At 40.1% G+C, this 26,291-nt stretch overlaps 1 protein-coding gene across 2 annotated transcripts in view; it reads right to left on the bottom strand.

The window, feature by feature from the left end:
• The window catches only part of ulk2 (unc-51 like autophagy activating kinase 2), a 35,283-nt gene that overhangs the window by 3,493 nt on the left and 5,499 nt on the right, over positions 1 to 26,291 (bottom strand). For both annotated transcript variants that reach the window (XM_032503363.1, XM_032503373.1), the window contains exons 2-19: positions 25,943 to 26,035; positions 25,699 to 25,740; positions 17,317 to 17,349; positions 15,833 to 15,869; positions 12,842 to 13,015; positions 12,132 to 12,205; positions 11,883 to 11,984; positions 11,741 to 11,799; positions 11,054 to 11,136; positions 10,861 to 10,911; positions 10,668 to 10,756; positions 9,934 to 10,102; positions 8,801 to 8,858; positions 5,238 to 5,387; positions 2,867 to 3,012; positions 2,675 to 2,755; positions 803 to 1,071; positions 525 to 703 (exon numbers count right to left, since the gene is read on the bottom strand). In XM_032503363.1, coding sequence (XP_032359254.1) covers positions 525 to 703; positions 803 to 1,071; positions 2,675 to 2,755; positions 2,867 to 3,012; positions 5,238 to 5,387; positions 8,801 to 8,858; positions 9,934 to 10,102; positions 10,668 to 10,756; positions 10,861 to 10,911; positions 11,054 to 11,136; positions 11,741 to 11,799; positions 11,883 to 11,984; positions 12,132 to 12,205; positions 12,842 to 13,015; positions 15,833 to 15,869; positions 17,317 to 17,349; positions 25,699 to 25,740; positions 25,943 to 26,035 — 1,889 coding nt within the window. The remainder of the gene's footprint in view (positions 1 to 524; positions 704 to 802; positions 1,072 to 2,674; positions 2,756 to 2,866; positions 3,013 to 5,237; positions 5,388 to 8,800; positions 8,859 to 9,933; positions 10,103 to 10,667; positions 10,757 to 10,860; positions 10,912 to 11,053; positions 11,137 to 11,740; positions 11,800 to 11,882; positions 11,985 to 12,131; positions 12,206 to 12,841; positions 13,016 to 15,832; positions 15,870 to 17,316; positions 17,350 to 25,698; positions 25,741 to 25,942; positions 26,036 to 26,291) is intronic.

Raw genomic sequence — 26,291 nt, 5'->3', positions numbered from 1 at the left:
GGGGGGGGGGGTCAAAGTAATAAAAGGTGGTGCACCAAGCTAGTACTCTTTGCTCTAAAAACATGTAGATATACTTTACATATCTATATTATATATCAATTTTAGACCCAGAAATGTGTTTTGCTTGGATAGAAATGTATCTAAAACAAAATAGAGCCAGTGTAAAACTAAACCTCTTCATACAGAAAGTAATTAAATAAAATCACATTTCCAGGAATTCTTGTGTCCAGTCTAAAAGTATATATCATTCAGGTTCAGGGCTAATACTACATCTGTGTACTACTGATAAATAGTACAATTTTTAGTTGTTTTAAAAAAAACTGAATAAGACAATGTTCATCATATTAGCGAGGCCACATGGTGACTAGACCAGACCTGAAATACATCAATGGACATTAATGTATCAGTGTAACATAAATTAAGGTAGAAGCTGAAATGGGTGCAAAAGAAAAAGTGATGGAGACTGTAGATCTGGGCAAGGGTAGGGTACAGACAGAGGACATGTCTCTTTCAGTGAGTCCTACCTGCCAAAGGTCCTGCTGGCCTCAGGGGCAGCTGGGCGTCCGGTGAGGTACGGGCTGCTGTGGTGGGCACAGATGTCCCGGGCATCTGCCAACGTCTTGGTGGGCACGGGGCTGTCCGCCAGTGCCATCAAGTTACAGGACGCCTGCGTTTTGGGGATCTTGAACGGTGCCGAAATAGTCTGAAAAAAAAAAAAAAATGAAACAGGTAAACTTTAGGAACTAATAGTTTAGTTTATTTGATATTGGTAATCTGCACACTTGGTCATATCTGCACTCACCTTAGTCGGGGAGCCAATGATGGTGGGCAGGGGGGACTTCTGCAGCCAGTCGGACGTGCGGGGGGAGGAGCCCAGGATCTTGGTGGGGGAGGAGCCAAAGTTGGCTGGTCGACCGAGTTGAGGGGAATGACTGCAGGAGGACGAGGACGAAGGCTGAATAGGGTCTGATAACTGCTTGTGGAGTTTCTGCCTGGTCTGGTAGAAGTCAGTCAGGGTGGGGGCACTCTGGAGCCGAGCCCCCAGGAGTTGAGAGGATGGGACGGGGGATCCTAGAGAAGGTAGAGGGACTGGATTAAAGTTCAATTCAAGTTAATGGATGCTATATTAGTATAAAAAAGACCTGCTTATATATAAAAAAAATATATATATATCTAATATATATATATATATATATATATATAATATATATATATATATATATATATATATATATATATATATATATATATATATATATATATATATATATATATATATATATATATATATATATATATATATATATATATGGCGCTATAAATCAAGTTGAAATTGAATGAGCAACCTTTATACAGTATTATTGATTCAGATTGATCATGGACAAGGTATCTGTTGTAGATTCTCTCTGGCAGGTCAGAGGAGACATAAATTCATGTCTCATTTGTCTCTCAGCAGAAGCCAGTCTTCAGCTCTAAGCTTTGCTCTGCACTAGCAGCTGGAGTGATGCTACTGGTGACATTTTCATGAGCTTTGCTCTGTCTGCCAAACCAGTAAAGTACAAAAGTCCTAAGAATTTCCACAGAGACTCTGTGTTGCTAATAAAATCTGTAGGTGGTATGACTTTTGAAATAGGGGACAAAGTACTGTCTGTCTGACTGAGGTGCCATTTCAGACAGTACACTATAGCCCGGCTCCTTGTTTAAATAAAATGTTCACCACGACAGCAAACCTCTAGACACAAACAGTTTAGAAGGTGTGACGTCTGCAGTGTTAATATAACCACAGTGTCAGACACTTTAAAAAAAGACCTTGACTCATGCACTTTGTCAATGATAAAAGTCATGACTCACAGGAGAGAATCAACAATTCCTAACTTCCTTCTTAAATCCCAGTTCATAATATATTATGCTGTGTGGGATTTTTGTAATGGCTTTTTGGCAAAGGGCTGTATGTACAGTAGGATGACCAAACGTCCTATTTTGCCTGGACATGTCCACTTTTTACGTACAGTTATACTGTTATAAATTCATAAAAAAGTGCAGTTTTCGCTGTTTTTCATGGGACCATTCAGCATGTCCTTAAATTGACTGGCACTCTGCACACAATACTACGGTACTTTGTTGCGTGACATAATTCCTGAGAGGCTGCCTTGCGGGTGGCTCTGCGACGCTCACACACACAGGGAGCTGATCAGACAGGGAGCACACACAGGGAGCAGATCAGACAGCGGAGCAGCATTGCACACAAAAGGCCGAAGCGTAAATGCAGCTTCACAGTTGAACTACAAATAAACTTTCCACGTACCGTCCCGGTCGGAACAAGTGGGAGGCTAGTAATCTCAAAGCTCACATGGACACTGAAAAACCTTATCTTATTAGATTGAAAAGGTTTTAAGAGATATTCAGTTGAAGTTAGATTTTGAAGCTGACACAGAATAGGTCATATTTAGAAGGTTGTTACATATTTTATTTGATTACATAAGTTATTGTTATACCATTGAAGCATAATAAAGCATGATCTGTAACCTCTGAGAAGCCTGTCTGAATTTGTGTTTTGAGGCCATGCTGTGTGGGTTAAATTTTATCTAAGTGGACAAGTTGGCACAGTTGGATGTGGGTTAACCAGGTGACCAGGCTATGTTGAGGACAGCAGAGGTTTTGCCTGTGAACTGACCTCCTGAGGAGCTGCGGCTGCGAGGCTCATGGTTCTGCATGTGACAGCAGCAGTGACCCAGCTGTTCAGGGATGGTGCCCACTGCAAACACAGACAGTTATTTTTATTGCGAGCTTCTGGACAAGTCCAAGTCATGTCTGGAAAGTGTTATTAAAAAGATTATGTGCTTGACATGTCTAGACATATCCTTACCGAGAGGTGATGGGGAGTAGGGTCGGGAGCTGCCGGTGGAAAGACGCCTGCCTACTGCCTGAGGGACATCCGCGGAGCTCGGGGATCCCGAGCCCACCTTGGGAAACCCCATGGGACTAGTGTTGGAGCGCCTCACTGTGCCAGACCTAGAAAACACAAACACACAATGACAAAATAAACATTAAGTATATATGGGGCATCTGTGGTGGAGCGATTGCCTGCCAATCGGAAGGTTGGTAGTTCTATCCCTGGTCCTGCAGTCACATGTTGAAGTGTACTTGAGCAAGACACTGAACCTCAAAATATGTGTGAGTGTTTATCTGATGAGCACCTTATACGGCAGCCTTGGCCAGTGTGTGAATGGTTCCTGTGCTATGTAAACGCAAATGCAAGTAAAATGCATTTAGTTTTCAGAGCTATGTAGAAAATGCTCTGTGTCAATCAACACTGATGCTAGGATCTTAAGATAAGAAAACCTTTATTTGTCCCACAGTGGGGAAATTGCGGTTTGCAACAGCAAGACAAGAGCAGAGATTGATAAGTGTACAAGTAGCATAAACAAGTGACGAACATGCACAGATGTAATAATGGCACATGTGATATATTGCACAGTCAACAGTGTTTGTAAGTAATAAATACATAAATACAATTCTTGGCTTTGTCGAGGACTCAGCTGAGCACTGCAAAGATTATTCGATTAATCGATTAGTCAACTACTATGATAATGGATAAATTGGTTTGAGCAAGCTTTTTAAATATGAATACTTTCTAGTTTCTTTACAATTCTATGACAGTAAACTGAATATTTTAAATGGTGTACAAAACAAAACATTTGACAACGTCATCCTGGGCTTTAGGACACACGGATCAATATTTTTTTTAACATTTTATAGACCAACAACTAAGCCAGAAAATAATCGGCAGATTAATCAACTATGAAAATTATAGTTAGTTGCAGCCCTAATTCAGGTATTCAACTACTCTCTTTCAGGGGATTTCTTCTCCCTATTGCTTATTTTGGCTTGATAGTAAATAGTAAAACCTATTTGGCTGCTGAGACAGACCAAGATAACTGCTGCAAGTACTGTACAAGACTGCAACGCAAAAGCAAAAGCATGTGTAAGAACATTTGCTGTGCAGATTGCTCATCTCAAATCTTTGCTAGAAAGTATTTGGTACAAGTACAGAGTGTTGCAAAGTAGCAGTATTTTGTGAGAATCTTATGTAATTACTGAGATACACAATTTACATAATACATAATCTAAGGACTGTGAATCCCAAATCAAATGTCCTGAATACAACTGCAGAATGCAAAGATTTAACTAAAAAGTGACCTGTGGAGTTGTTTTCTCAAAATATAAGGAACGCCTGTCATCACCTACATGTGTTCTGTAAACTGTGCTCAATTTGTTATATCAAGGAATTATAGATATTGCAGGTGCACAAAGGCCAAACGTTATTAGTAATCTTGCTTTTAATGCTAAGTAAGAGCTCATTATAAGAGCTCAACCCAAATTGCCCCACTTCACACAATCTTAGTATCTGATTACAGGCTGTTATTTGTAAAACAGAGCAAAATTAAGATCTATACAGTATATTAAGGAGTTCTACCTGACATTTTCTTGCTCCCTAAAGTGAGAATGACAATAATAACACACAGGGTCTTTGATAGGTCAGAGGGATGCTCTAAATATAATATATACAATAATCCTCCATGAACAGACTGAAGGGGTGGGACAGCTGAACAAGAAAGGATCCAACTATCACTTCTGCCACTACAGAACCATTATGTGAATCCTTATTTTCAGAGCTACAATCACCACAGGAAGAATTCAATGGCTAATGACAAAGCAAGTAAACCACCAGATGAACACAAGCCAATACGCAAACCAACCCAATACAACCAAATATTAAACACATTTTACATACAACTGATTAAAGCCTAGAATAACCCTAGTGTTCTCCTTTACAAAAAACAGTAAATAGGAACAACAGAACTAATCTTACTGTGAAACAAGATGCCACCCTTCTTCCTTCCTCTGCCCTCCCATCTGCTTTGTCTTCACATAAAACCACAAACAAACCCTCCCAGCAACAGGTTGGAAAGCCACAAATATAAGCAGGCCCTGACTGTATCGGATGTAAATCCAGTGAAACTTTATGAAATGAAGCTGATGAAATAACAGTCTGAGGTTTCATTACCTAGCCACAAAGTTCACTCCCAAAATAACTAAAACATTAGTCACCAATTAAAATCAACAAACCGGTGCCCCTTCCAGGCGTTTCATTACTAAAAAGGTATATATAATGCAAAGTTAAGTCAGAACCATCCTGCACAACGGGCTCGTCCTTCCCCCTCAGACCCTCTTACCTGGGAGAGCTGTACAGTGTGGTCGTCGGGCTGCTGGAGAGGTTCTGCTTGATGCGCTGGTAGTTGCGGATCTGGGTCGGAACAGGGATGGGGGTGGTCTCAGCCCGTGGAGACACCATGGGGGTTTGTCCTGGGGTGGGCTGCGGCTGCCTGAAAGGAAAGAACGGGGAGACGAGGGCGGTTAGCCAGGCCGCTCGAGGCTGCTGCTGCTGCTGCTGCTGCTGCTTCCAAATCTGCAGGACATCCTGAGTGGTGTCAACACCCATATTTACTTAAATCTCCAAAAGGTGACTGCTTGTTTAATAAGTAGAACATAAAGCAGGACAACTCTAAAATGGAGGGAGTTGGTTTCTACAGCCTTGTGTTCTTTGTTTACTACAGTGTGGAGGCAGGATGAGTTAGTTAAGTTTAGCCTGGCTGATCATGAGGGCAGTCAGTTGGTGAAAAAAAAAAGGGGGCCAGGCTTCTATGTAAACACAAAGAAAGCACCAATCAGCATAAGCTCCTGCCGTTGGGGGCAGGGCAAGAGGCAGGGCCGACCAATGGCACGTGTAAGTAATGTCCTCTGTGTTCAGCAGACACGGGAGGGGAAGTGCTAAGAGGCAGAGCTCATTTGCATTCTTTTGTTATTCTAGAAGAGACAAAATGTTCTCAAACATAGGGTCATGATCAAGTCACCCAAAGAGGGCCTTTGCTTACATATTCAGTATAATGCAAAAAATAAAGAGTAGTGGAGGAAATAGCCGTTACAGAGGGGCACCAGTTGGAAACCAGTATTACGTAATGATGTAAACCAGGGAGGGTCTACAAGGGAGAGACACGTGAGGCAAAGACTAGTCTAGACAAAGAACCAGAGAGAAGTTGCTTTGTTGGATTCCTGCAAATCTGAGATATAAACCTGACCACATGCTGTCCTTCACCACACACTTAACACCACTCGAGAAGACGTTTGATACAGAAAGACATAATGGAGGCATTCTATTTTTTGCCAGGTTGCTAAAAGCTTTATTGATCCCAGCCAAAGCGTACAATGGAGAGGAATGTTGTGTGTTGTTGTATCCTTGTTAAAAAGAGAGAAAGAGAATGTGTATGTCAGTGAACAGCTGCTTTTTAAAAGGCAACAGTGGAAATGGGAAAAGACTGGACCTTAAAATCAGTTGCCTCTCAACTGACCTGGATTTTAGCAAGAGAGGGGGGTGGGATCCTCTTTCTTTTTTTTAAAATAATTTGTCACTTCTGTTTCTCCTCAGAGATCTCTTCCATTTGCTTGCATTGTCTTTCTTTTTCTAAATCGCTTTAATTACAATGATCAGCACTCTCCAGACATCCTACTCTTTCATTCATCTCCCCAAGCCCACACTCTCTGGTCTCCTTCTTGCTCGACTCCAATCAATTTAGGACACGCAGGGCGCAGAGGATGAACAAGGCTGTGATTTAGGGGCTCTTTGAGAGGGTGGCTGGTGTTACTAAATTGCAAGGGACAACTCCTGTAATGAGGAAAAAAATGGTTCTTCCCATGTCAATGGTTAACTAATTTATGTAAGCAGTTGAGAGTTCCTGCTATGGAGAAAGCCATTAAAAGGAGAGCAGAGGGAGGGCGCATGAATAGATAGAGGAGGATGAGACAGAACAACAAATACAGAACAATGTGCGTGCAACGAAAAAGGGAACAGAGAGGGAAGAGAGCAGTTTTGCTTGAGGCTGTTTAAACATGCAAACAGGAAAGCAAGGAGATAGAAGAAGTGTGAAGAAGAGTGACTGAAGGTTAAGAACAAAGGGAGAGGGTGAAAGAACAATAACAAAGACAGTAGCAGGATTTCTGCCAGTTTCAGGGAGCAAAATATGTGTTAAACACTTAAACTATACTCTTAGCTTAAATTAAGAACTGTATACAATATTATTCACAATTTAGAAACGAAGCTGTCCAGGTTACGGGGTAACGTGTAGCTAGTAAGATGTAAACCTGAGTTTAAGACAAACTATTTGGAGAATTAAGAAACAAAATATAGCTAGTGAAAGTAAAAAAAAAAAAAAAAAAAAAAAAAAAAAAAAAAAAAAGGGTAGAAAATAGAACAGTACGGAATAACTGCTGGACAACAGGTCAAACTGTGGATTGTTGGGTATAGTGAGTTTAAGTACATTTTACTAACTGAATTTAAATCTTAAGAAAAAGAGGTCAATAAATTTGAGCATATTTTTCAATACACAGCTGAGGCACAATAATAATACAGTGAGTTATTGCAGGCAAATTTGGGGAGTATGCAAGTCTATTCTTATCCCACAGCCCCCAGTGTGTCAGGTGTTTTATTTAGCACTGCACCACATTGGCTCAACGTTTGATCCAAAACTCACTCATCATGCAGATTAGGAGGTGGGCAGAAGAATTCACTCAAGACGAAAGGATAATTAGTGTGTGTCTTGTGTAAAGCTGACAGGAGGGTGTTTTGCTAGTGGTCAGAGGGACAGAAATAGCAAAGGAGGCCTCGTTGCCATAAAAACACATGAAGAATAGATGATGTGACCTTACACACATACACATGATCTCAAGGATGTGTGTGAAATGGAATCTGACTCACAGCATCATTTAACCCTTTCCTTGCATAGTCAGTCTATTTTTTACTCTGACTCATGTCAACATCTACTTCATACCCCATGAACTGTCGGATTCTTTAGTGACGATGGGCTACATTTTAAAAATAATACCGCATCTGCAGCAATCACAAAAGACATTTTGACCAAATGACCATGACCACATAAACAATCAAAGCTAGCAACAGCTTTTTTGCTTGTTAATCACAACAAGGTGATACATAACCCACTATAAAACCCCAACCTTTTTATACTTTATTGTACGGATTCATTTAAGAGGGTTGGTAGGTTCTGTTCCCTTTGGACAGAGCCAAATTAGCCGCTTTCCCCTGTGTCCAGTTTTTATGCTAGGCTTAGATTAAAGGCTATCTCTTAGCAAGAAAGTGAGCATATTTAAGCGTATAGAATAAGCGTATTTCACTAAAAATCCATTTCTTTGTTTGTAGCTTTCAGAATGGGTTTATTATAGCTCTGTTTCCATCAGGCAATTACAGTACCTTACCTTTAGAATCATACGTTGCCCGTAAGGACATGTACCTAATCACTAGATCTGTTTTGCTTTTCCACTGCAGACAGTATTCTGAAACGCAGGTGGAATTGTTAACGGATGTGAGCTGTGTCAACCACAAACACAAGTAGCATGTTATGATGCAGAGGAACATTTGCACCAATCGCAGACTGCAGTGTTTCTAGCTCCACCTTTTAGTATCGGATCAGTGTGCAGGTACCAGAGGGGTGACGAAAAAAATGGACACAATGGAGTGGTTCACCTTTTGAAAATGGGAATTTAAAAAATAACCGTTCTAATGTGTTCCGAACTAAACTGAATTGGACTATTTGGTCGAAATGAAGCTATCACCCTTTAAGCCTTATGAGTGATTTGTTGTTTGTGAAGTACATGTGTGAGGTGACTTTAAAACATTTGTATTTCTGTACAATATCCAAACCTATCTGATTGATAGCATTTTACTCACCCTCCACACATAAGGAAGTCACTGGACGTCCGACGAACCACTCCCATTGGCTGGTCATCTGAGGAGAGAGAAAGAATGAAGTAAAAAAAAGAATGATGAATGGGCATCAGGCTTTATTAATGTATGTAGAAATCATCAGAAATTAGGTCATTAAATGCCACTCAGTATGCCAACTGACACTTCCAATACTCTGAACTTTGTTTATTGAGTGGAGGACAAGTGTGTGTGCGTGTGTGTGTACCTACTGTTTGTGAGCGGATGTCTGCAATTACAGCATGAAATGGTGAGCAGCTGTCTAATTTACTGGCTTTGGATCTGAATGTGTTTGAGCATGTGTGTTGTATTTTAACATTGGACAGCCCACTAAGCAAAATAAGGCACAAGCAGGGTTGGTTGAGCTGGCTAAACCCACCACATGCTTTTGTTTTGGTATCAAAAGTTGATAGGTTCTATAGGAGGTCCAAGCACTCCCTTGTAGGAAACCTTTTTGGGATGGAAAGCAACAGTTTACCTGTCACAACAACTTTAAAAAGAGCTTGGCAGGATTTATATAAAGTCAGACACGCATAAGAAACTGTGACTGATTGATGTTGTGATACTGTATACAATGATATCCCTTTCAAATAAATGTAGGGGAAATCCAGCAGTGGGTGTGCGATATACAGTAGAGCTAAGAATAGTTTTAGTACCTATACCCTTAAAGTGATACCAATACCAATAGAGTACTTCACTTGATAAACATTTTATTCCTTCTTCATTCAATAGCTATCATGTGAATGGAAGCATTCAGTTGCGCAAAATGACACCACCAGTCCTCAAAGAAATACATTTTGAAAGTGTACAAATTACTTGCAAATGTTTTGGTGGCATCTTGGCACCCTGAACTGCCAACTCTGTAAAATACAGTACACCCTGCTCGACTTCACCACACCACAGACTCACTGTATGGGTTGTAGCTGCTGTTTTTTTTGGCTGTGGGCAAAACCTTGCAAATTTTGTTTTTTATCAGTTCTGGAATGAATGCAGGTAACGTTTCAATATTTCTTGGTACTGGGTTATTTTGGCCGATACCTTAAAAAGGTGTTGGGTACTCATACCCAGCCCTAATGTACAGTATGTGTGTTGGCACTTACAGCTGTCAGTAGAGATGTGAGGCACCAGGACAAAGTCGTCAGTGTCACTGGACGAGTTTTTACTGCTGGTGCTTCCTGCAGACTCTTTGGACAGCTGCAGGAAGTTGGGTGGACCGAGCGGAGGAGATGACAGACCATCTTCTGCTAGTGTCTGCATGTCTGGGAGAGACTGTGTTCAGAGAGAGAGAGAGAGAGAGAGAGAGAGAGAGAGAGAGAGAGAGAGAGAGAGAGAGAGAGAGAGAGAGAGAGAGAAGAAAAAGGGGATTAAGTTGTAGTGTGCCTCCTGAATGATGCAATTAAGGCTTCCAGGCAGGGCAGTCCTGCCAAACTAATATAATCACCATGTTACAGAGAACACTGACATCCTGGGAAATTAACTTGCCCTGCATTCCCACTGCTGCTGCAAGATGAGATCTGCCACTGTGCAAGGAGACTGCTACACCTAGCAGTGGACTTATTAGTGGCAGTAGCTTCAACACATTCACTTATAGTAAAAGGGGTAAAATGGGTATAGGTCATTTGGCCTATTAAAAGTATAAATGTTTTTATGAAGGGTTTGTTTAGTTCCCTTTTTGGACATAATGTTTTACTTTTCAGGCACTGTTTGTAATGTAAGAAGCAAGCAGGCACAATAGGAGCAAAACATGGAGGCATGGTTAATTGTGTATTACCTTTGCCCTATTGTAAGTGTAATCCCCTTTAAATGAGGATTTATAAAGTAATGTTAAACTCACAGGTGGGGAGTTGTAGCGGATGCATGGGGAACTGCCACAGGAACTGTCCGTCACTGCATTAGAGGTGCTGGGGACCGGCACTGGACACGCTGAGGGGAATAAGTATAGGATTAATCAAGTTTTCAAGTTGGATGATGTGAAAAAGTGTAGTTTTGTGAGTTATTTGGCTTGGGAATTTGACCTTTGTTCTCACATTTTTTGATGGTGGACGACGGCTCCAGGAACGGATGGCTGAAAAACGTGTCTGCAGAGTGAGGGGTTAGAGGGACAGAAGAGATCAGAGAGGTTTTTAACAAACTGATCTCAGAATATGTGAAAACCAAACCTGAGAAATACATTTATCATTCAATGTTTACAGACATTACTATTATGTTAGTACCACTGACCAAAGTCCATCCTGTCTTTCTGGTTCCTCTGCAGCAGACCAAGCAGAAGGTCACCAAGTTGTTGGGATGTCTCCCTCGGGACGCTGGGTGACATGAGAGCATGGGAACATTAATACTTTGTTTCTTGTGGACTGCCTATAGACTGTGCAAACAAACAATCTTACAAATTGGTTGCATGTGCCACTGTGCGAGATGGATCTAGTAAATCTTTGCTGGCAGTCTGTATCAGACTGTACAACTGTAATTTTGAGGCCTGTAAGATGATGCGACAGTATGAAAGCCTGGTGAATTGTAGCCCTTCGGTGTAAATAGGAACAGGACTAGGAGCCATCAGCTATGCTAGTGACTGTACTAGCATAGCGGAGGCACAGCGTAGCTTTGAGCTAAATGCCAACCTCATGTTAATATGCTCATAACGACAATGCTAAATTTTGAGTTGGTGAGATACGGTATTTCAGTCTGGACCAAAGTGGTGGCTCGGATGATTAACATTAGCATCCATGGGGCCCTTTTACTACAATGGCTAAAAGGAACAGATGCAAGCAGAGACATGTTATGGTATTATCTCTTTGCACCGTGTTAAAGATTTTACCACAATTTTTTTCTTTTTTTTTCAATTGTCACCTTTCATCTGGGACAGCCCAAACAACACACTTAAAGCAAAACACAAGAGGTTATGTGGCTTACATAGGTTGTAGATTCTTGTTCTTCTCATAGAACATCCTCAGGTCTTGTGGACTATTGGCCTTCAAAATATTAATGTAGAGATTAGATGCAAACACATCAACAGGACACATCTCTTACATTTTTTTGTGTGCACGATATTAACCTGGAATGGTGGCTTGCCGACCAGACACTGGTAAATGACAGTCCCTATGCTCCACAGGTCGGCCTTGGCATCATAGTTCTGGGACATGATGACCTCTGGGGCCTGAGGGAGGAAATGGCACAAGTAAAGATCAAGAGCAGGGAGAGTTACTTAACATACAGCTGTGAAAGCTGACAAGTCATTTTAAAATGACTGACCTCAGCTGCAACTCTAGACACACATAAAACATACACAGTAAAACAAACTGACCATGTACATGGGTGACCCACATAGTGTGGCTGCCATCATGTTGCTCTGGAGGTACCGTGCAAAGCCAAAGTCAGCTGCAGAACAGAAGCATGAAACAAACCAGTCAGTACATGTGTTTTTATTACAAGTAACACACGCCACTGTTGGCACCTTCGTTTTGTTGGACTCTGGAGAACACTGGGAACATAAAACTGTCTTGACTTGCACTCAAAACTGAGCTAAGGCAGTGATGGAAAATACCATCAGGGTTGTCAGGAATGCATTAATTACGATACTCTAGTTGCCAAAATTGGATTGTGGATGGCATAGTATCTATTTGTTTGACAGTTAAGGTTATGTACACAAAATGTTTGGAAAATAAAATGATCTCTTATCTGTACCCAGGGCATGTTTTGTCTCTCATTTTGCTTCCAACTAAACCTACTTTACTGTACAAGTCTTATTTGGCTTCTGAATTTGAAGGTTGGACTAGCTAAAGGCAGCATGACTTTTAGAAGCTGTTATATATACCGTATACAAATTTATTGTTACTATAAATTTGGATTCTACAGATGTTCTACATTGTTGTTTTTTTCAGCCATGTGACACAGTAACATTTTGAAAAGAAACGGTCAAAAGGTGGGTAATACACTACATATGGGTCACTACAAAACACTAAGTACACACAGTATGTAAAACGTTTTAGTCCAATAAAGGACTTTTCCCATCACCTATTTTGATGCGGATGCCACTGATGTTGGACTTCTTGCGACCCACATACGACAGCAGGATGTTCTGTGGTTTCAGGTCACGGTGGATGATTCCTTTGCTGTTGAGGATGCGCATGGCAGCAGCAATCTGCTGGAGGAAAACCCTCAGTGTGTCTTCTCTCAGTGTCCCCTTAGCTAAAGAAGAGGAGAGATAAAGACAATGACTGAATGAAAATAACTTTTGTCTGTTGGCAAGGAAACTCTGCAGGCCACCTTTTAGCATTTATGCTCATTAAGATGCATGTTCTTGCCTGCTGTTTTCCTGGATAACTGTCTTAAGGGTGGCCTATTGATCTTATTCAAGTGCTTCCTGCTGCCCAAGGAAGCACATTACTAGTTTCCTTGGTTTGCACTCACAAGATGCAGAGTCAAGATTATATTTATTATTTATTAGCAAACACTCCACAAACCTGCTTATCAGTCTCACTTGATTAAATCTAGTATTTAGCACATTATAATAATAATCCTGAGTTAAACAGAGGCAGTGAATGTCCTATTCCCTGGTTGTAGTGAAAAAGTCTAATCCGATGTGAGACTAAGAGGATTCCTCTCTCTCTCTCTCTCTCCCCCTCTCGCTCTATCAAGCCATTGTGATTACATTGAAAACACTGATTAAACCAGTAAGCTCATCAACATTAATCAACGATTTGAGTGTTTGCTGCTCTATGCCCACCACAGTGGACCAACATCATCTAACATGTACAAGTTTTGTAAGTAGTAGAATCATTCACTTGTGAGAGCATCTTATATAATGGAAGATGGCCGTTACCTACACGCTGTTCACAGACAGTTGGGCATAACACTCTAAACAACTGGTATTACACAACAACCACTATAACCCCCCAGGTTTCATTTCACAACCACCAGTGTTAATAAAGCAGATTCCCTGACCAATCTGTCGGCTGACTTGTCTGACTGTGGCCCATTCTGTTAACTGCAAATGTGGACATGTGGGGTGGGTACGTTATGCAAAAGATCAGTGATAAGGCTGCTGTTCCAGCAACACAAACAGTGCTTTTATGGAACAGGAGGTGAAATACATCTGTTATCTAACAGATGTATTGGCAATTGACAAACATATTTGAGATTCCAAAAGCCAGCCTGATTTTAACTCTATGAAACTATTCACAGCAACTATGACAGTACATTACGGGTGTTCAGTGATGTCTTTGAGCATCTACAGTATGTCCAGTGAGTTCAATATTCCAGAGGTCGAAGTAACAAAATACATTTAATCGCGTTACTGTATTGAGTAGTTTTGATGTGTAAATTGTAGTTTTACACATCAAAGTGGTTTTTTAAAAATTGGTAATTTAAAATGTACTTGATTACGTTTGAGTGAAGTATTGTGATTTGCTACATTACAAATCCCATCCGTTACAGACTTAAAAAAACAAAACAAAACATGGAATGAACAGGAAAGGAAGAAAAAAAGAATCGCGCCCGACTATATGGGAGAGATCCCCTCGCCCCGTTTTACAGGTTTTTATTATTGTAACTAAGCAACTTTTACATAAAATACATTTTAAATGGACTACTTATTAATTTTACTTGAGTATTTTTTCTGTTTTCTGGTTATTTCACTTGCACTTGAGTATTATTTCATCAAAGTATTGGTACTTTTACTTGAGTACAATATTGTAGTACTTTTTCCAGCTCTGCACCATTCTGAAGCTCAAATGCTGTGGGATCAGATTGGGTAACAGATCAGCTCAGTTTTGTATCCAAATAAAAGATGTGCATTGAAAAACAAAGACATTTTGATAGTGTATAGTAGATATTCTATGTGGAATCCATTTACTAGATTTTCTCCAGATCTTTTAACATGTGATGTGGCTGACCACATCACATGTTAAAAGAAAAGGCATTAGCTGGAAGCTAAGGACAGTCACACTGTAAATATTATTTTCATGAATTAACCTATAAACTCAATTATGAAAGAGGTATTTATCAACAACAACAGGCTAACTAAACTAAACTACAAGTACAAACACTATGTAAACAGTATTTAAGGTATTATTGTAGTGAAACAACTTTTTTGGAAACTTTTCTTTAATCAATGTTTTGTTTAATGTCTATCTTAAGACTGTTACAAGTGTTTGAGAAAGAGACACTTATTCAATGCAAGGTTCAATCCTAGGACATTATTAGGAAAGTTTTTCACTCCAAGAATTATAAAAGAAATGGCTTTAATAACTGTCTGTTATCTACACTGACCTAAGCTCTCAGAGTGAGACACCCCACGCCCATGATGTCACTGACAACATAAAGGTGGCTACACTCCAGTGGTAATGCAAAACTAGTGGTTGAAACATTAAAGTAATGGCAGCCATCACTAGGAGTGTTTGTTATTTGTATTTCACTGGTTTTAACATGCAACATCTCAGACTTGGTCAAGAGGACTGTATTATTGGTGAGGGACATTTGCGTATGTACATTTATGGATGTTTTTTTGTTCTTCATTTTTAATTTTTGCCATTTTTGGGTTTTAAAAAATGTAAAAGAAGTTCCAAACACTGGAATACTGTCCATTATGTATCATTATAGCTTAAGCTGACTTGTGGCTCTATGACCAGAAATGCTGACCTTTGTTATAAACTATCACAGATGCATAAAACTGTGCTAACTGGCTCTGCAGTAGAGAAGGAATCCTTTGTACAAAGCTGTAGTGGTTCCCACGGACCCACACACACATCTCCCACATGGAAAAAGAAAGACACACAAATGTTCATTCATAGACACACTCTTTAACATTCCCACATAATACAGAGTTACATTATTCCACAAACTATTCATCACACAGATAAGAAATGCAAAGTCCCGTGCACACATTCCCACATCTACACCTTAATAGCTGCAATAACATGGCTTTTCCTCCTCTGCAGCATTAGTAACTTTGTTTTGATGAACAGTAATATGTGTGTGTAGCAGAAAGATTAGTGTGATTCTTACCTTGCAGATAGTCGGCAAGATCACCTCCATTACAGTACTGTGAGTGAGGAGACAAGCAATTAGCAACAACTAAATTCAGATTCAACCATTTCAAGCTGTGATGCACATTTTAGTAATCGTGTGTATCTATGTATATGTGCATGAGCGTTTGTTGGAATCCTATCTCATTAATTGATAAGCTAAAAGACTGTAGCTTTATCTGTGCTGACAATCTCTGCAAGAGTGAAGTTAGTTCCCAAGAGGAACAACAAGAACAGACGGACACAGAAAGTCTGCTGGCCGCTAGGCTAATTTATGCATTGTAAACACTGAAACGCTGCAGCGCTATGCTGTCCAACTCATCTCAGCTGAGAATGACTACCTGAGTCAAGTTATAACCAAGCAGTTCAATGTGCGTTGAGGTCTGTGTTGTTATACTGTAACAGCCTGGTGTTTTTTTTTACGGCGATTTAATGAAGGTAAACACAGTCAACAGGTCAAAGGATTCCAATTTCTACTCCAATAACACTAAAAGCCACAAACTATGACCTTCCTCCCTATGTCAAGAACGCAAAAAAACCTGTTGCCTTGGCTTCACACTTTAATGGGTAAGACTGACAGTGTCAGATCACAGAGAGGTATGCAGTTAGCCATCTATCATGTTGCCATGCTGTTTGGCTCGCTTACAGCTTACATGCAAGTTAAGCGAGACTCATACTGCTGCACTAAATGTTCCAAGACAAACATCTACATTTGCTTCAAAGTGCTCAAAGGGCACAGGATTCTCTTATTTACATTATCATTTACACTTGGCTCAGTGCACTCATCTCTTCATAACACAGTCATCGGATACTTCAACCATGACAAGCTTTTTCCTGCTAAGCAAAACATGAGGAAGCAGCATTGATTTATTCATACTAATGTCCATGTTTCAAAGTGCAGCAAGGGCATGTGCACCTCAATATTGCGTAAACCATATGATAGCTGAAGCAGAATTCAAATGTAACTATTGAAATCCATTCATTTAAAAACAACCAACAGCCTGTCTTGTCTTTTGCCTGTCAGCTTTGATATACTATAGAACTGTCTAAACATAGATCAATTTAAGCAAAGGCTTTCAGGGAATATGATTTCTAGGAGTGTAACGAAACGAGCAGAGAAAGTTGGGGAGGATGCAGAGGGTAAAGGTCAGGAAGCTAAGAAAGAAATTATAGACACAATGTAAAAGAAAACAAAAGAGGAAACGGCAACGGAAAAGACTGACAGGGAGGGGGGAGAAAGCAGTAACCACCTGCTGACAGCCAGTGTTGGGGCTAAACTATTACATAATGTATGTCATCACTTATGTTACTTTTAATAACAAAAGCATTTGGAAAGTAACCAATTACTTTTTAGAGTAGCAAAGTAAGAAGTTACATTGAAAACAAACTGTTCCCAACACATGTGACAACACATGAGAAGAGGATATGAACTCTAACTCCAGACAGTCACGTTTCTATACGTACCTCCATGACCAGAAAAACAGAGTTGGGTGTTTCCTGGAAAAGAAGAGACACAGAAATAGTTTCCCAGAATTACAGAAGACATATCCTGAAGCAGTTTTCAGCTCAAACACACAGCCATGAAAAAGCAATGTAATGCTCATGACACTGCTAATAGTTCACGTAAACAGAAAATGATCCCTAATCAATGTACAACATTGTATCGACAGTGAGTACATAAATACAGAGACAAAAATACTATAGGGGAGGTGAAGGAATCTACTTTTACATGGAATGAACAGGAACAAATGAGCTTCAGTTGTCATTAGCATGTATAGCTAGCGAAACATAACAACAAAGAGTACGGCAATAGTTTTAACAGCATTAAAACCATTCCACATATAAACAATTACTAGGTGAGTGTGGTCAGACCACGAGCTACAGCCCTGTGCCGCCATGCAAGTCAACCAATATGTGACCCCACGGTAATGGGTATGTTTGTTTGATGGGTAACTAACTCAGTCTTTGCAAATCCGAGACAGTGTTTCCAATTGGGGCAGGTGGTGGTGGTGGATGGGCCACCAGTATCTGTTTGGTGTGTTGGGGGGGGCCAAAGGGGGTTAGATAATGAGGAGGTATTCTGCAATCTGGAGAAGAGGGGGGGGATGGGAGTAAAGTGTCACAAAACCCACAGACGTAGATGCTAGTGATGAATGACCATCGTCACTGAAGAATATTCTTACACAATCCCCAACGTTTATTGTGTGTTTTGTACTTTTTCATGTTGTCTCTGGCAGCTGCAGTTGATTCAGTTTGGTTTGTTGCCTAATTGCTGAAAAGTGAGATGAATTTCAAGAGGCAGGTGGTGACAACACCACACAGGGTAGCCTTTGTTTAAGAGGACTTAGAGGAAGTAGAAGCTCACAGTTATGAAAGTGTCGAGTGCCTGAACTGTGAACATGAACAAATGTTTTCTAGAAGGTACTGAATAAAAACTGGTGGACTTCGGACATTTGACAGCTCGCTGCAGATAAGGGCTGGGCTCCAAAACATTCCCACAAAATATTATAAAAACAACGATGATATAAATAGCCTCATCATTTCCTTGACACACTTGTGTGTACTTTTAGAAGCTGTTTTGCAGTAAACCAAATCTACAGGCTGGACAGAAGGACGAGAGAGTTTTATTATATCCTGAGATATGAACAATGAACACAATAAACACAAAAATACACCAGACTGCCAAGAGTCTATGTGAGCCAAATCAGCCTGGTTGGTCGTTTGGTTATTGCGTCGCACTCCAGCTCCAGGAGTGGTTATGTAACAATATGGGGGATGGGATATGGTACTGGGGAGGGGGGAGGTTACGCATTTGTGGTGAGCCTGGTGTGCTTTTGTCACGCAAACGATAAGCGTAATCTGGGGTATTCTGGGTGAGCTGGTGTCATTTGAGAGTTAAGTCTGTGCTTTGACAAAACAGATTCACAGAATGACGGAGGACTGTCAGTGACAGAGGCAAGAAAACAGTAATTATGTCCTGGGGACAAAAGGTCAGGATTGCTTGTTGATTTTCAGTGTGACTCAATCTTGGGAGGATGTTTATTATTTTGCAGGTGTACAATTTGTTCTTAAACAGATCTGCGATATACACAGTACACACAAAACACTGTGCATAGAAAGGAACAGAACATCCCCATAATAGTTCAATAGGCTGCCAGAATGTAATGATGCACTTTCACATGAAGAACCAAGACGATGAAATACAGACATTTGAATGTAATAATTTCATCTGTATTCAAAACTTTCTAAGGCCCAGATTTGAGTTATTTGTTATGCAAGAGAAGAAATGTACTAAAGAACACATGAGTGTGTTTGCTCATGCATCTGTGCTGGTAAAACATGTTTTACATTAAGTACATGTTCTGTGTGTGTGTGTGTGTGTGTGTGTGTGTGTGTGTGTGTGTGTGTGTGTGTGTGTGTGTGTGTGTGTATTCCTGTGCCACAGTAAACGGTAACAGTGTTTTCCTCTGAGCTTCTGTCCCGGCCAGTTAAATGTCTGGAAAGCAAAGCCCTGTAAAGGAATGTGGACAGAGGCCTGGGAGGTTCGTACTGCAGGTTTTCTAGGAAAAGTCATTGAGCTCCAAAAATCCCCCCTACAAGTATCCAAGAACATTTACTGCACCTCTCTTTTCAGCCCTCTTTATGTCAGTCCTGCCTCAATACCTTGTGTAATTAGAACATGCACACACGCACGCACGCACGCACGCACGCACGCACGCGGCCGGGGCCCCCCTCTCCAGGTCAGAACACAATGTTCCAACATCAGCTATTGTGAAGATTAGCTCACAAAACACTTCATAAACAAACCTCACCCCCCTCTTCCTCTGTTTACCTTTTTACCAACTTTTATTCCCACCAATTTTTCCATGTGTCTGTTCGGCAATGTAATAATAAAAAATATTGACCCACACCCTATGCCACTTTGCAAACATATGTTGTCATCTTTATCCTGTGTAAATTATTTTTAATAAGTTATTGTACGTTTACTGTCTTAATTATTTATTCATTTTTGAAATGCTAATGGAGAGACAAAGTAACCTCTATGCCAATAGAGCAAACTAAATCCACAAAGGAATAAAGCTTGAAAGCTCTGGAAAAAGATAGAAGATGAACATTGAGTTAAGATTATTTTGTCAAAGGGCTGGCTCCAGAGTCTGCAAGTGCTTCTTCCAGCGGAGGTGTGTTTATTTGTGCTATAGAACATAACCGCCGTGAAACAATCAGATAGACAAAACCAAATAAATCAATACTTAATATAACTACTTATGTATAGTTACATTATTATTAATAGCATGTGTGGTAGGCTACTCATAATGATTTAAAAGCACATTTGTTTTTGGCAGTTCAGGGAGAATTTCACATTCTGGCCACCTCGATGACTGCTTGGTTAATGATTTTTTAATTTAAAAACAAAACAAACAACCCTGTTACCTCTGTTGCCAGTTCACAAAAAAACAAACAGCAAAGCTGTATTTTGCAGCATGAGCAAGAGAGAGAGAGAGAGCGAGAGAGAGAGAGAGAGAGAGAGAGAGAGAGAGAGAGAGACAGAGAGAGAGACAGAGAGAGAGCCATAGAACCCTGACACAAGACACCTTATAATTAGCAAGTCTACCTCACATTGCTGCAGCTTGCTTAACATTAACATCTCCATGAAGGAGGACAGGGAGTCACTCAGCTGTGTGCTTAAGACTGTCATTAAAATCAGCAAATGAGCTGAGCTCCTCCAAACTCTAGCCAGCAGTCTGTCACGGGTGCACATACTCCCACATCCAGTGCTGCAGTCTTTTGTCAATGCACAGCAGCCTGAGGTTGACTGTTGAAAAGCTGGCAGAAGCAAGTGTACAGGAAGGGCTATATATAGTAAAGTTTAAAAAAAATAATTAATGCTTTAAGCTACTAGTCAAATCTTCTGAAGAACCAACCCATTTAATGGCATTCACTACATCCTTGTATTTTACTTCTAATTCAGTTAAATGAAATGAGAAAATGTTCTAAATTCTGTCTTACGAATGAAATTTAGTATGTGCTTAAGTATAAAAAAAATCAGCATTTATCAAACATGAGCAAGCCAAATCGTACTCACATCAGTAAATAATCAATCTTGATAAATCCTGTTCTTAACAACCGTGCTCGTTCACAATTAGGCCATTTGCATTCAGAAACACCCCAAACCAACCATATGCTGTCTTTTTATGGAGGTTGACACCAATTAGGCAACTTATTGTTATAAATTAATTAGAGTTTAAAACAAATTGCTAATTGAGCGTTTTCTAATAAAAGGAAACACAGTACTTATGTGGATTATGCATACTGTGACACTCTCAAATGCTTTTTATTTGTAGTATTGCTACTCTACCACTAGATCCTGTTCGTAAACTGTGCTTATATTTACACATATATGTGTAAGTGAAAGTACAAGTTGGTAAATTCCACACTTGTTCCTTCCACACATCTGTGCGTACACACGGTTGATAAATGAGGCCCCTGGAGTCCTGAAAAAGAACTGTGATTGTTTCTTTTTTTGTGCATTCAGCAAAGAACAAAAGAAGTGCTGAGGTAGTACTGTGGGGTGTTAACGTATTAAGTCACAATGTGATGTTGTGTGAATTATCACCTCCATCGTGAAACTAGTAAACTAATAAAGTAAAAAATAAAGATCCATGCCTTTTTTTTTTAATCAAAAATACAGGCGTGACTAGACGGTTGCACAAACCGGCTTGGGTTACATTTCCTGTTCTTTTGGGTTACCCCAGTCATGTACTATAGCACATGGTACCACCATCACCACCAACAACAACAGCAGCTGATAATGCTGGTTAAGAAGCTAACTAGTGATTCAAGACAAAGTGTTTATAAATGGCAATAGCAATGTGACATCAAGGAACTGGAAAAAGTAAGATAAATATACCAAATTACAATCACAAGTGGGGTGAAAAAGAAAGGCAGCTGCCAGTTGGTCTTGGTTACCAAAGGGCTTAAAACAAACCAGCCTCTATTGATAGTCACCAAGAGAGGAAATGCACACTATTTCACTGGCTACCAACAGACGGACCAATGCTGCAGGGGATGGAAAAAAGAAATGCCAGCTGGTAAGAAAAAGACACAGGGAGACACTGTGCCTAAAGTGGTGCTAGACCAGCCTAGTGAATGGTACAGGCAACAGACACAGAGGTGTCAAAAAGCAGACAAACAAAATCAAGAAACAAAGAGAGGAAGTGCAGGAAGAAATTTACTAAAGCCACACATTTGATCAAGTGGCCTTTTGAGGGACTGAGAATGCATCCAAACAAATACAGCAGCAGTATCTTAGCGTCTGTCTGGAGCCAAAACCACAGTGTTCCTTGATTTAATGGTTAGGTGACCGGCTAAATACAGTGACCAAGTCCACTCTTGATATAAAGGCTTTTATTTTGGGGAAATATACGTATTTTATTCCTAATGTATTCAAAGCATCATGCCTAAGGCAAATAATTAACCTTTAGCCTAATATAAAGAAATAGAAATATAATACAACCTTGATTACAAGACTTTAACTTGTATTACAATCAGTCAATATTGTATTTTTACACATTAAAGGGATACTTCAATATTGAATCTCATTCGCTTTCTTGCAAAGTTAGATGACAAGATCTCTCTCATATTTGTCTTTTCAACACAAAACTACTCCTAGCAACATAACTCCAGACCAGGTCTTTGTTGGTCAATGGTGCAATCACTTCCCGCTACCTCAAGATAACAAGAATTCACCTGAGCACACCTCCCTGTAAGACCAGCACACCCATGGGCGCAAAGATGGGCACAGGTGCATTTGCTATTTAAACAAGGTGGGTGCAGGATGGTCTTAAAATAGCAACGACACTTACGTCGGTCTTTTTGCAACGCTGTGCCAAGGTGCAAGATAGGGTCCTGTGACTTGCATCATCTATGTCCATATATCTCTAAAGACTTTACAAATACATAAAAGCCATCTCTCAATTGTGTCACTCTAGCTTTCTTTTAAAATGCCTTAAATTCGTAATTATTCTTTATGTTTCTTTAAATCTCGTCACTGATGGAAGCTACCCATTTGACTATTTCATGCCTGTTGAGTTATGCCCGGGTTCCTCGGCCGTCTGCCTCTGGAAGAGTTCATTACATTAGCAGGACTGAGGGAGGGATGGCGAGATGGGTGGAGGAGTGAAAGGGTGGACAGACTGGTGAGCAGGGTCCCTGTGGGAGGCTTACGCAAACACAGGAAGTACCACTACTACAGCATGTGGGAAGTGCTTCATCATCACTTCAACTGCTTCTGCCTCACTCCCCATTTCTCCCTTTGCATGTCCTTATTTGAAGTACAGTTATATGTAAGTTTTTTTATAGCTAATTCTGGACAATATAACAAACACTGCATTCCTACTATATCTGCTGGTAAGGTCTTTTGTGACAGAAATCAGACACAGAACAGCAGTTTGCAGAAGGGAGTAGGGCTGCACCATATGAGGAAAATATCTAATTGCAATTATTTTGACCGATATTGCAATTGCGATATGATTCACGATATTGGAGGGAACGAACGTTTTTGTATCATTATATTCATTTTCATTGCAATTTATTAACATCTAAAGCAATTAACATGATTATAGTGTGATCTTCGCGAGGATCTGCACCAAACAAAGAATTGTTTCTGTAGTCTGTAGGATAGGATTTGTAGGCGGGGACGTCTCTGCAGCACCATAATACTTAATTCCGAATGGTTTGACGCATATTTTGCCTTTAAAAAATATTGCAACCCCCCTGCGATTTGGATATTGCACTAGTCCATATTAATCATCTGTTTAAGCGGTGTGGCTGCAACTCACTGCATAAAGGCCTCCCACCATTAGTCAAGAATGGGCAAACTAACAACAAACCACATCACTCATAACCCCCAACAGTATAAACCACAGACCAGTAATACATTCTAAAAACACTCAGGTGTGAAAAATACACAGTCTAATATTTTGCCTCAAGCCATGAGCATTTTTTTTTATCCACCGGGATCTGAAAGTGCATGTGTCAGGAATATATGATATGGGACTCTGCTAGAAGCCAAGCTCCCAGCCAGAGGACAAAGGGCATTTGAGTGGTTTGTGCTCAGTCAACATGCCTTCATGGGCCCTTGGATGGGCTTCAACCAGTGCACTGTATACGTGACTGTGTACTGACAGTATGGCCTTTCAGATTCAGCACAATGCACTTTTTCCCACCAAGTCATACTTCACACTCTCAAAAGGCTTCACAGTTCGGCCAGAATTAATTGGGTGAAACTGGGTGATGATGTCTTCTAAAATCTATTCTTGGAAATGCATGGAATTGCAGTTTCACATCCAGCTCTTTCCAGTCCCAAAGTGCATAAGAGCCATGGAAAGACAGTTATGAGTCTTGCTCCATGACGATAGACATATCAACTGACAAATGACTGCAAAGCAGTGTGGGTCATGAGTCACATGAGCACTTTGTTACGTACTGTACAGCAGGGGTTCTCAAACCTTTTTTTTCCAATTTGTACCCCCTTTGAATTTCGTTTGACCAGCACAAAACATTTTACATCTATATAAAGAGGAACAATACAGTGACAGCAGTGAAAGATTTACTAAACAACAACCTTGTTTAGTAAACATTTAAATGCTACATTTCAAATGTTCAGAATCCTTCACTTCATTCATTCATCATTATAGTATAATTAGGAATTATTCATGACATATTTTTTAATGAGCATTTTGCAAAAAGTGCACGTACCCCCTGAAGTACTCCAAAGTACCCCCATTTGAGAAACACTGCTGTACAGTATTACTAAAGATTCTAAATCCTCTATACCAGTGTTCAAAGTTCATGGCTTATAATGTGGATGCCCTTTTCTTAGAGATTAAAAACTGTTTATATCGACTGTAAATGATCCTGTCCTGTAGATAAATACAAACATTAACACAAAGAGATAATAAACTGGTCCTGGCCATAGTTGTGCTTTTCATTTTCATTTCAGCAAATCTGTTTGATTCACCAGGGCTGTGCTATAACAAAAATATGAATCAGTATTTTGCTAGAATATCAACTTCATCTGTATCTAGAAAACCAGACAAATTTACTCTAGCTCACATTTAGTGATAATAAACCTATTACTATTATATTATAAAAACTAACTTCATCATTGTGTTCTAATCATTACATTCAGAAAATTGAATTATGTTTAGTGGTGAATGCTATGGAGTCATCAACTTGTGGTACAAAATGAAAAACTGCTGGTTGCAATTATACAAGTAAGGCAGAACATATCAGCTGTTATAAATGAATCCTGTTTGAAGCTCTCAGTCTCCCCTTTACTGGTTAACATCATTTTAGCTAATGTTATAATTTTAGAGACTTGCTTTTAAGGACATGCTGCTGCTCAGCCATGAATGTCCAGAGATACTGAATAAAAGGGATTAAGATACTGATGTGATTAACAGCTAGCGTTAGTTAGTCAATACGTAGAAGCTGAGCCCAGAATGACTCATAGAGGGACAACCGTGACAATGGGACTGATGGGAACCAGACTGCAATGGCCTGCACCCTGTATTAATCAGCTGAGTCAAGAGAGACAGCCTTATTCAGCATCAAACTAAAGCACTAGCCAATAGAAACATGGATCCTCTTGACATACAGGAGATTTGTAGATGAAGATTAATTTGACTAGATTCAAGTTTTTTCCAACAATGGCTCCATAGATATTGAAGCAGACAAGGTCTCAGACATACCTGCTTGTCTGACTCTAAAAGACCCCCAGAGAAAACAACACTCAAAGTAAAACAAATATTGGTATACCATAGGATATGCAAAATAAAAACTTACCTGGACATCGTAAAGTGCCACAATGTTTTCATGTTGCAGCTCCTGAGTAAAAACAGAACAGAAAGACAAGATGCATTAGCAGGAACATTAACTATAGGCTACAGCAGCTAATGGAATCCCTTTCACTGGTATTTCTATCAGGGATGTTGGGGCTCCTTTCTGTCAAAAGGTGCAGACTCCCACAAGGTGAATGTCCCATTCTTTAAATACAGATAAGTGAGAGGCAATTAAGTGTCATGCTCACCTTCAGGATTTTGATTTCCTTGCCAAGAAGGATCTGGGACTTGGACAGGTTCTTCTTATTAATGCTCTTGATGGCCACTTCCCAATCTGTCTTCTGCGAAACACAGAGAGCAGGATTGAGAAGGAAAAAAAGACTTAACAACTTAAACAACAACTGAATCCCAATCTCCCTATAAAATGGCCCATGACATGGTGCTCTTTGGATGCTCTTTGCTGTCCCCTAATACCATATCTGAAGTCTATCTCCCAAAATTCAGCCTTGTGCAGAATAACAGCCACTAGAGTCAATCCCACGAAGCGCTTTCCTTATTATGAGTAATTTTTGAGTCTGTAGCATTTGAGGAGGGGGG

Source organism: Etheostoma spectabile, chromosome 3 (assembly GCF_008692095.1).
Source record: "Etheostoma spectabile isolate EspeVRDwgs_2016 chromosome 3, UIUC_Espe_1.0, whole genome shotgun sequence".
Lineage (NCBI taxonomy): Eukaryota > Metazoa > Chordata > Actinopteri > Perciformes > Percidae > Etheostoma > Etheostoma spectabile.
The sequence above is the reverse complement of the archived record's forward strand: the minus strand, read 5'-3'. Positions and strand labels throughout refer to the sequence as shown.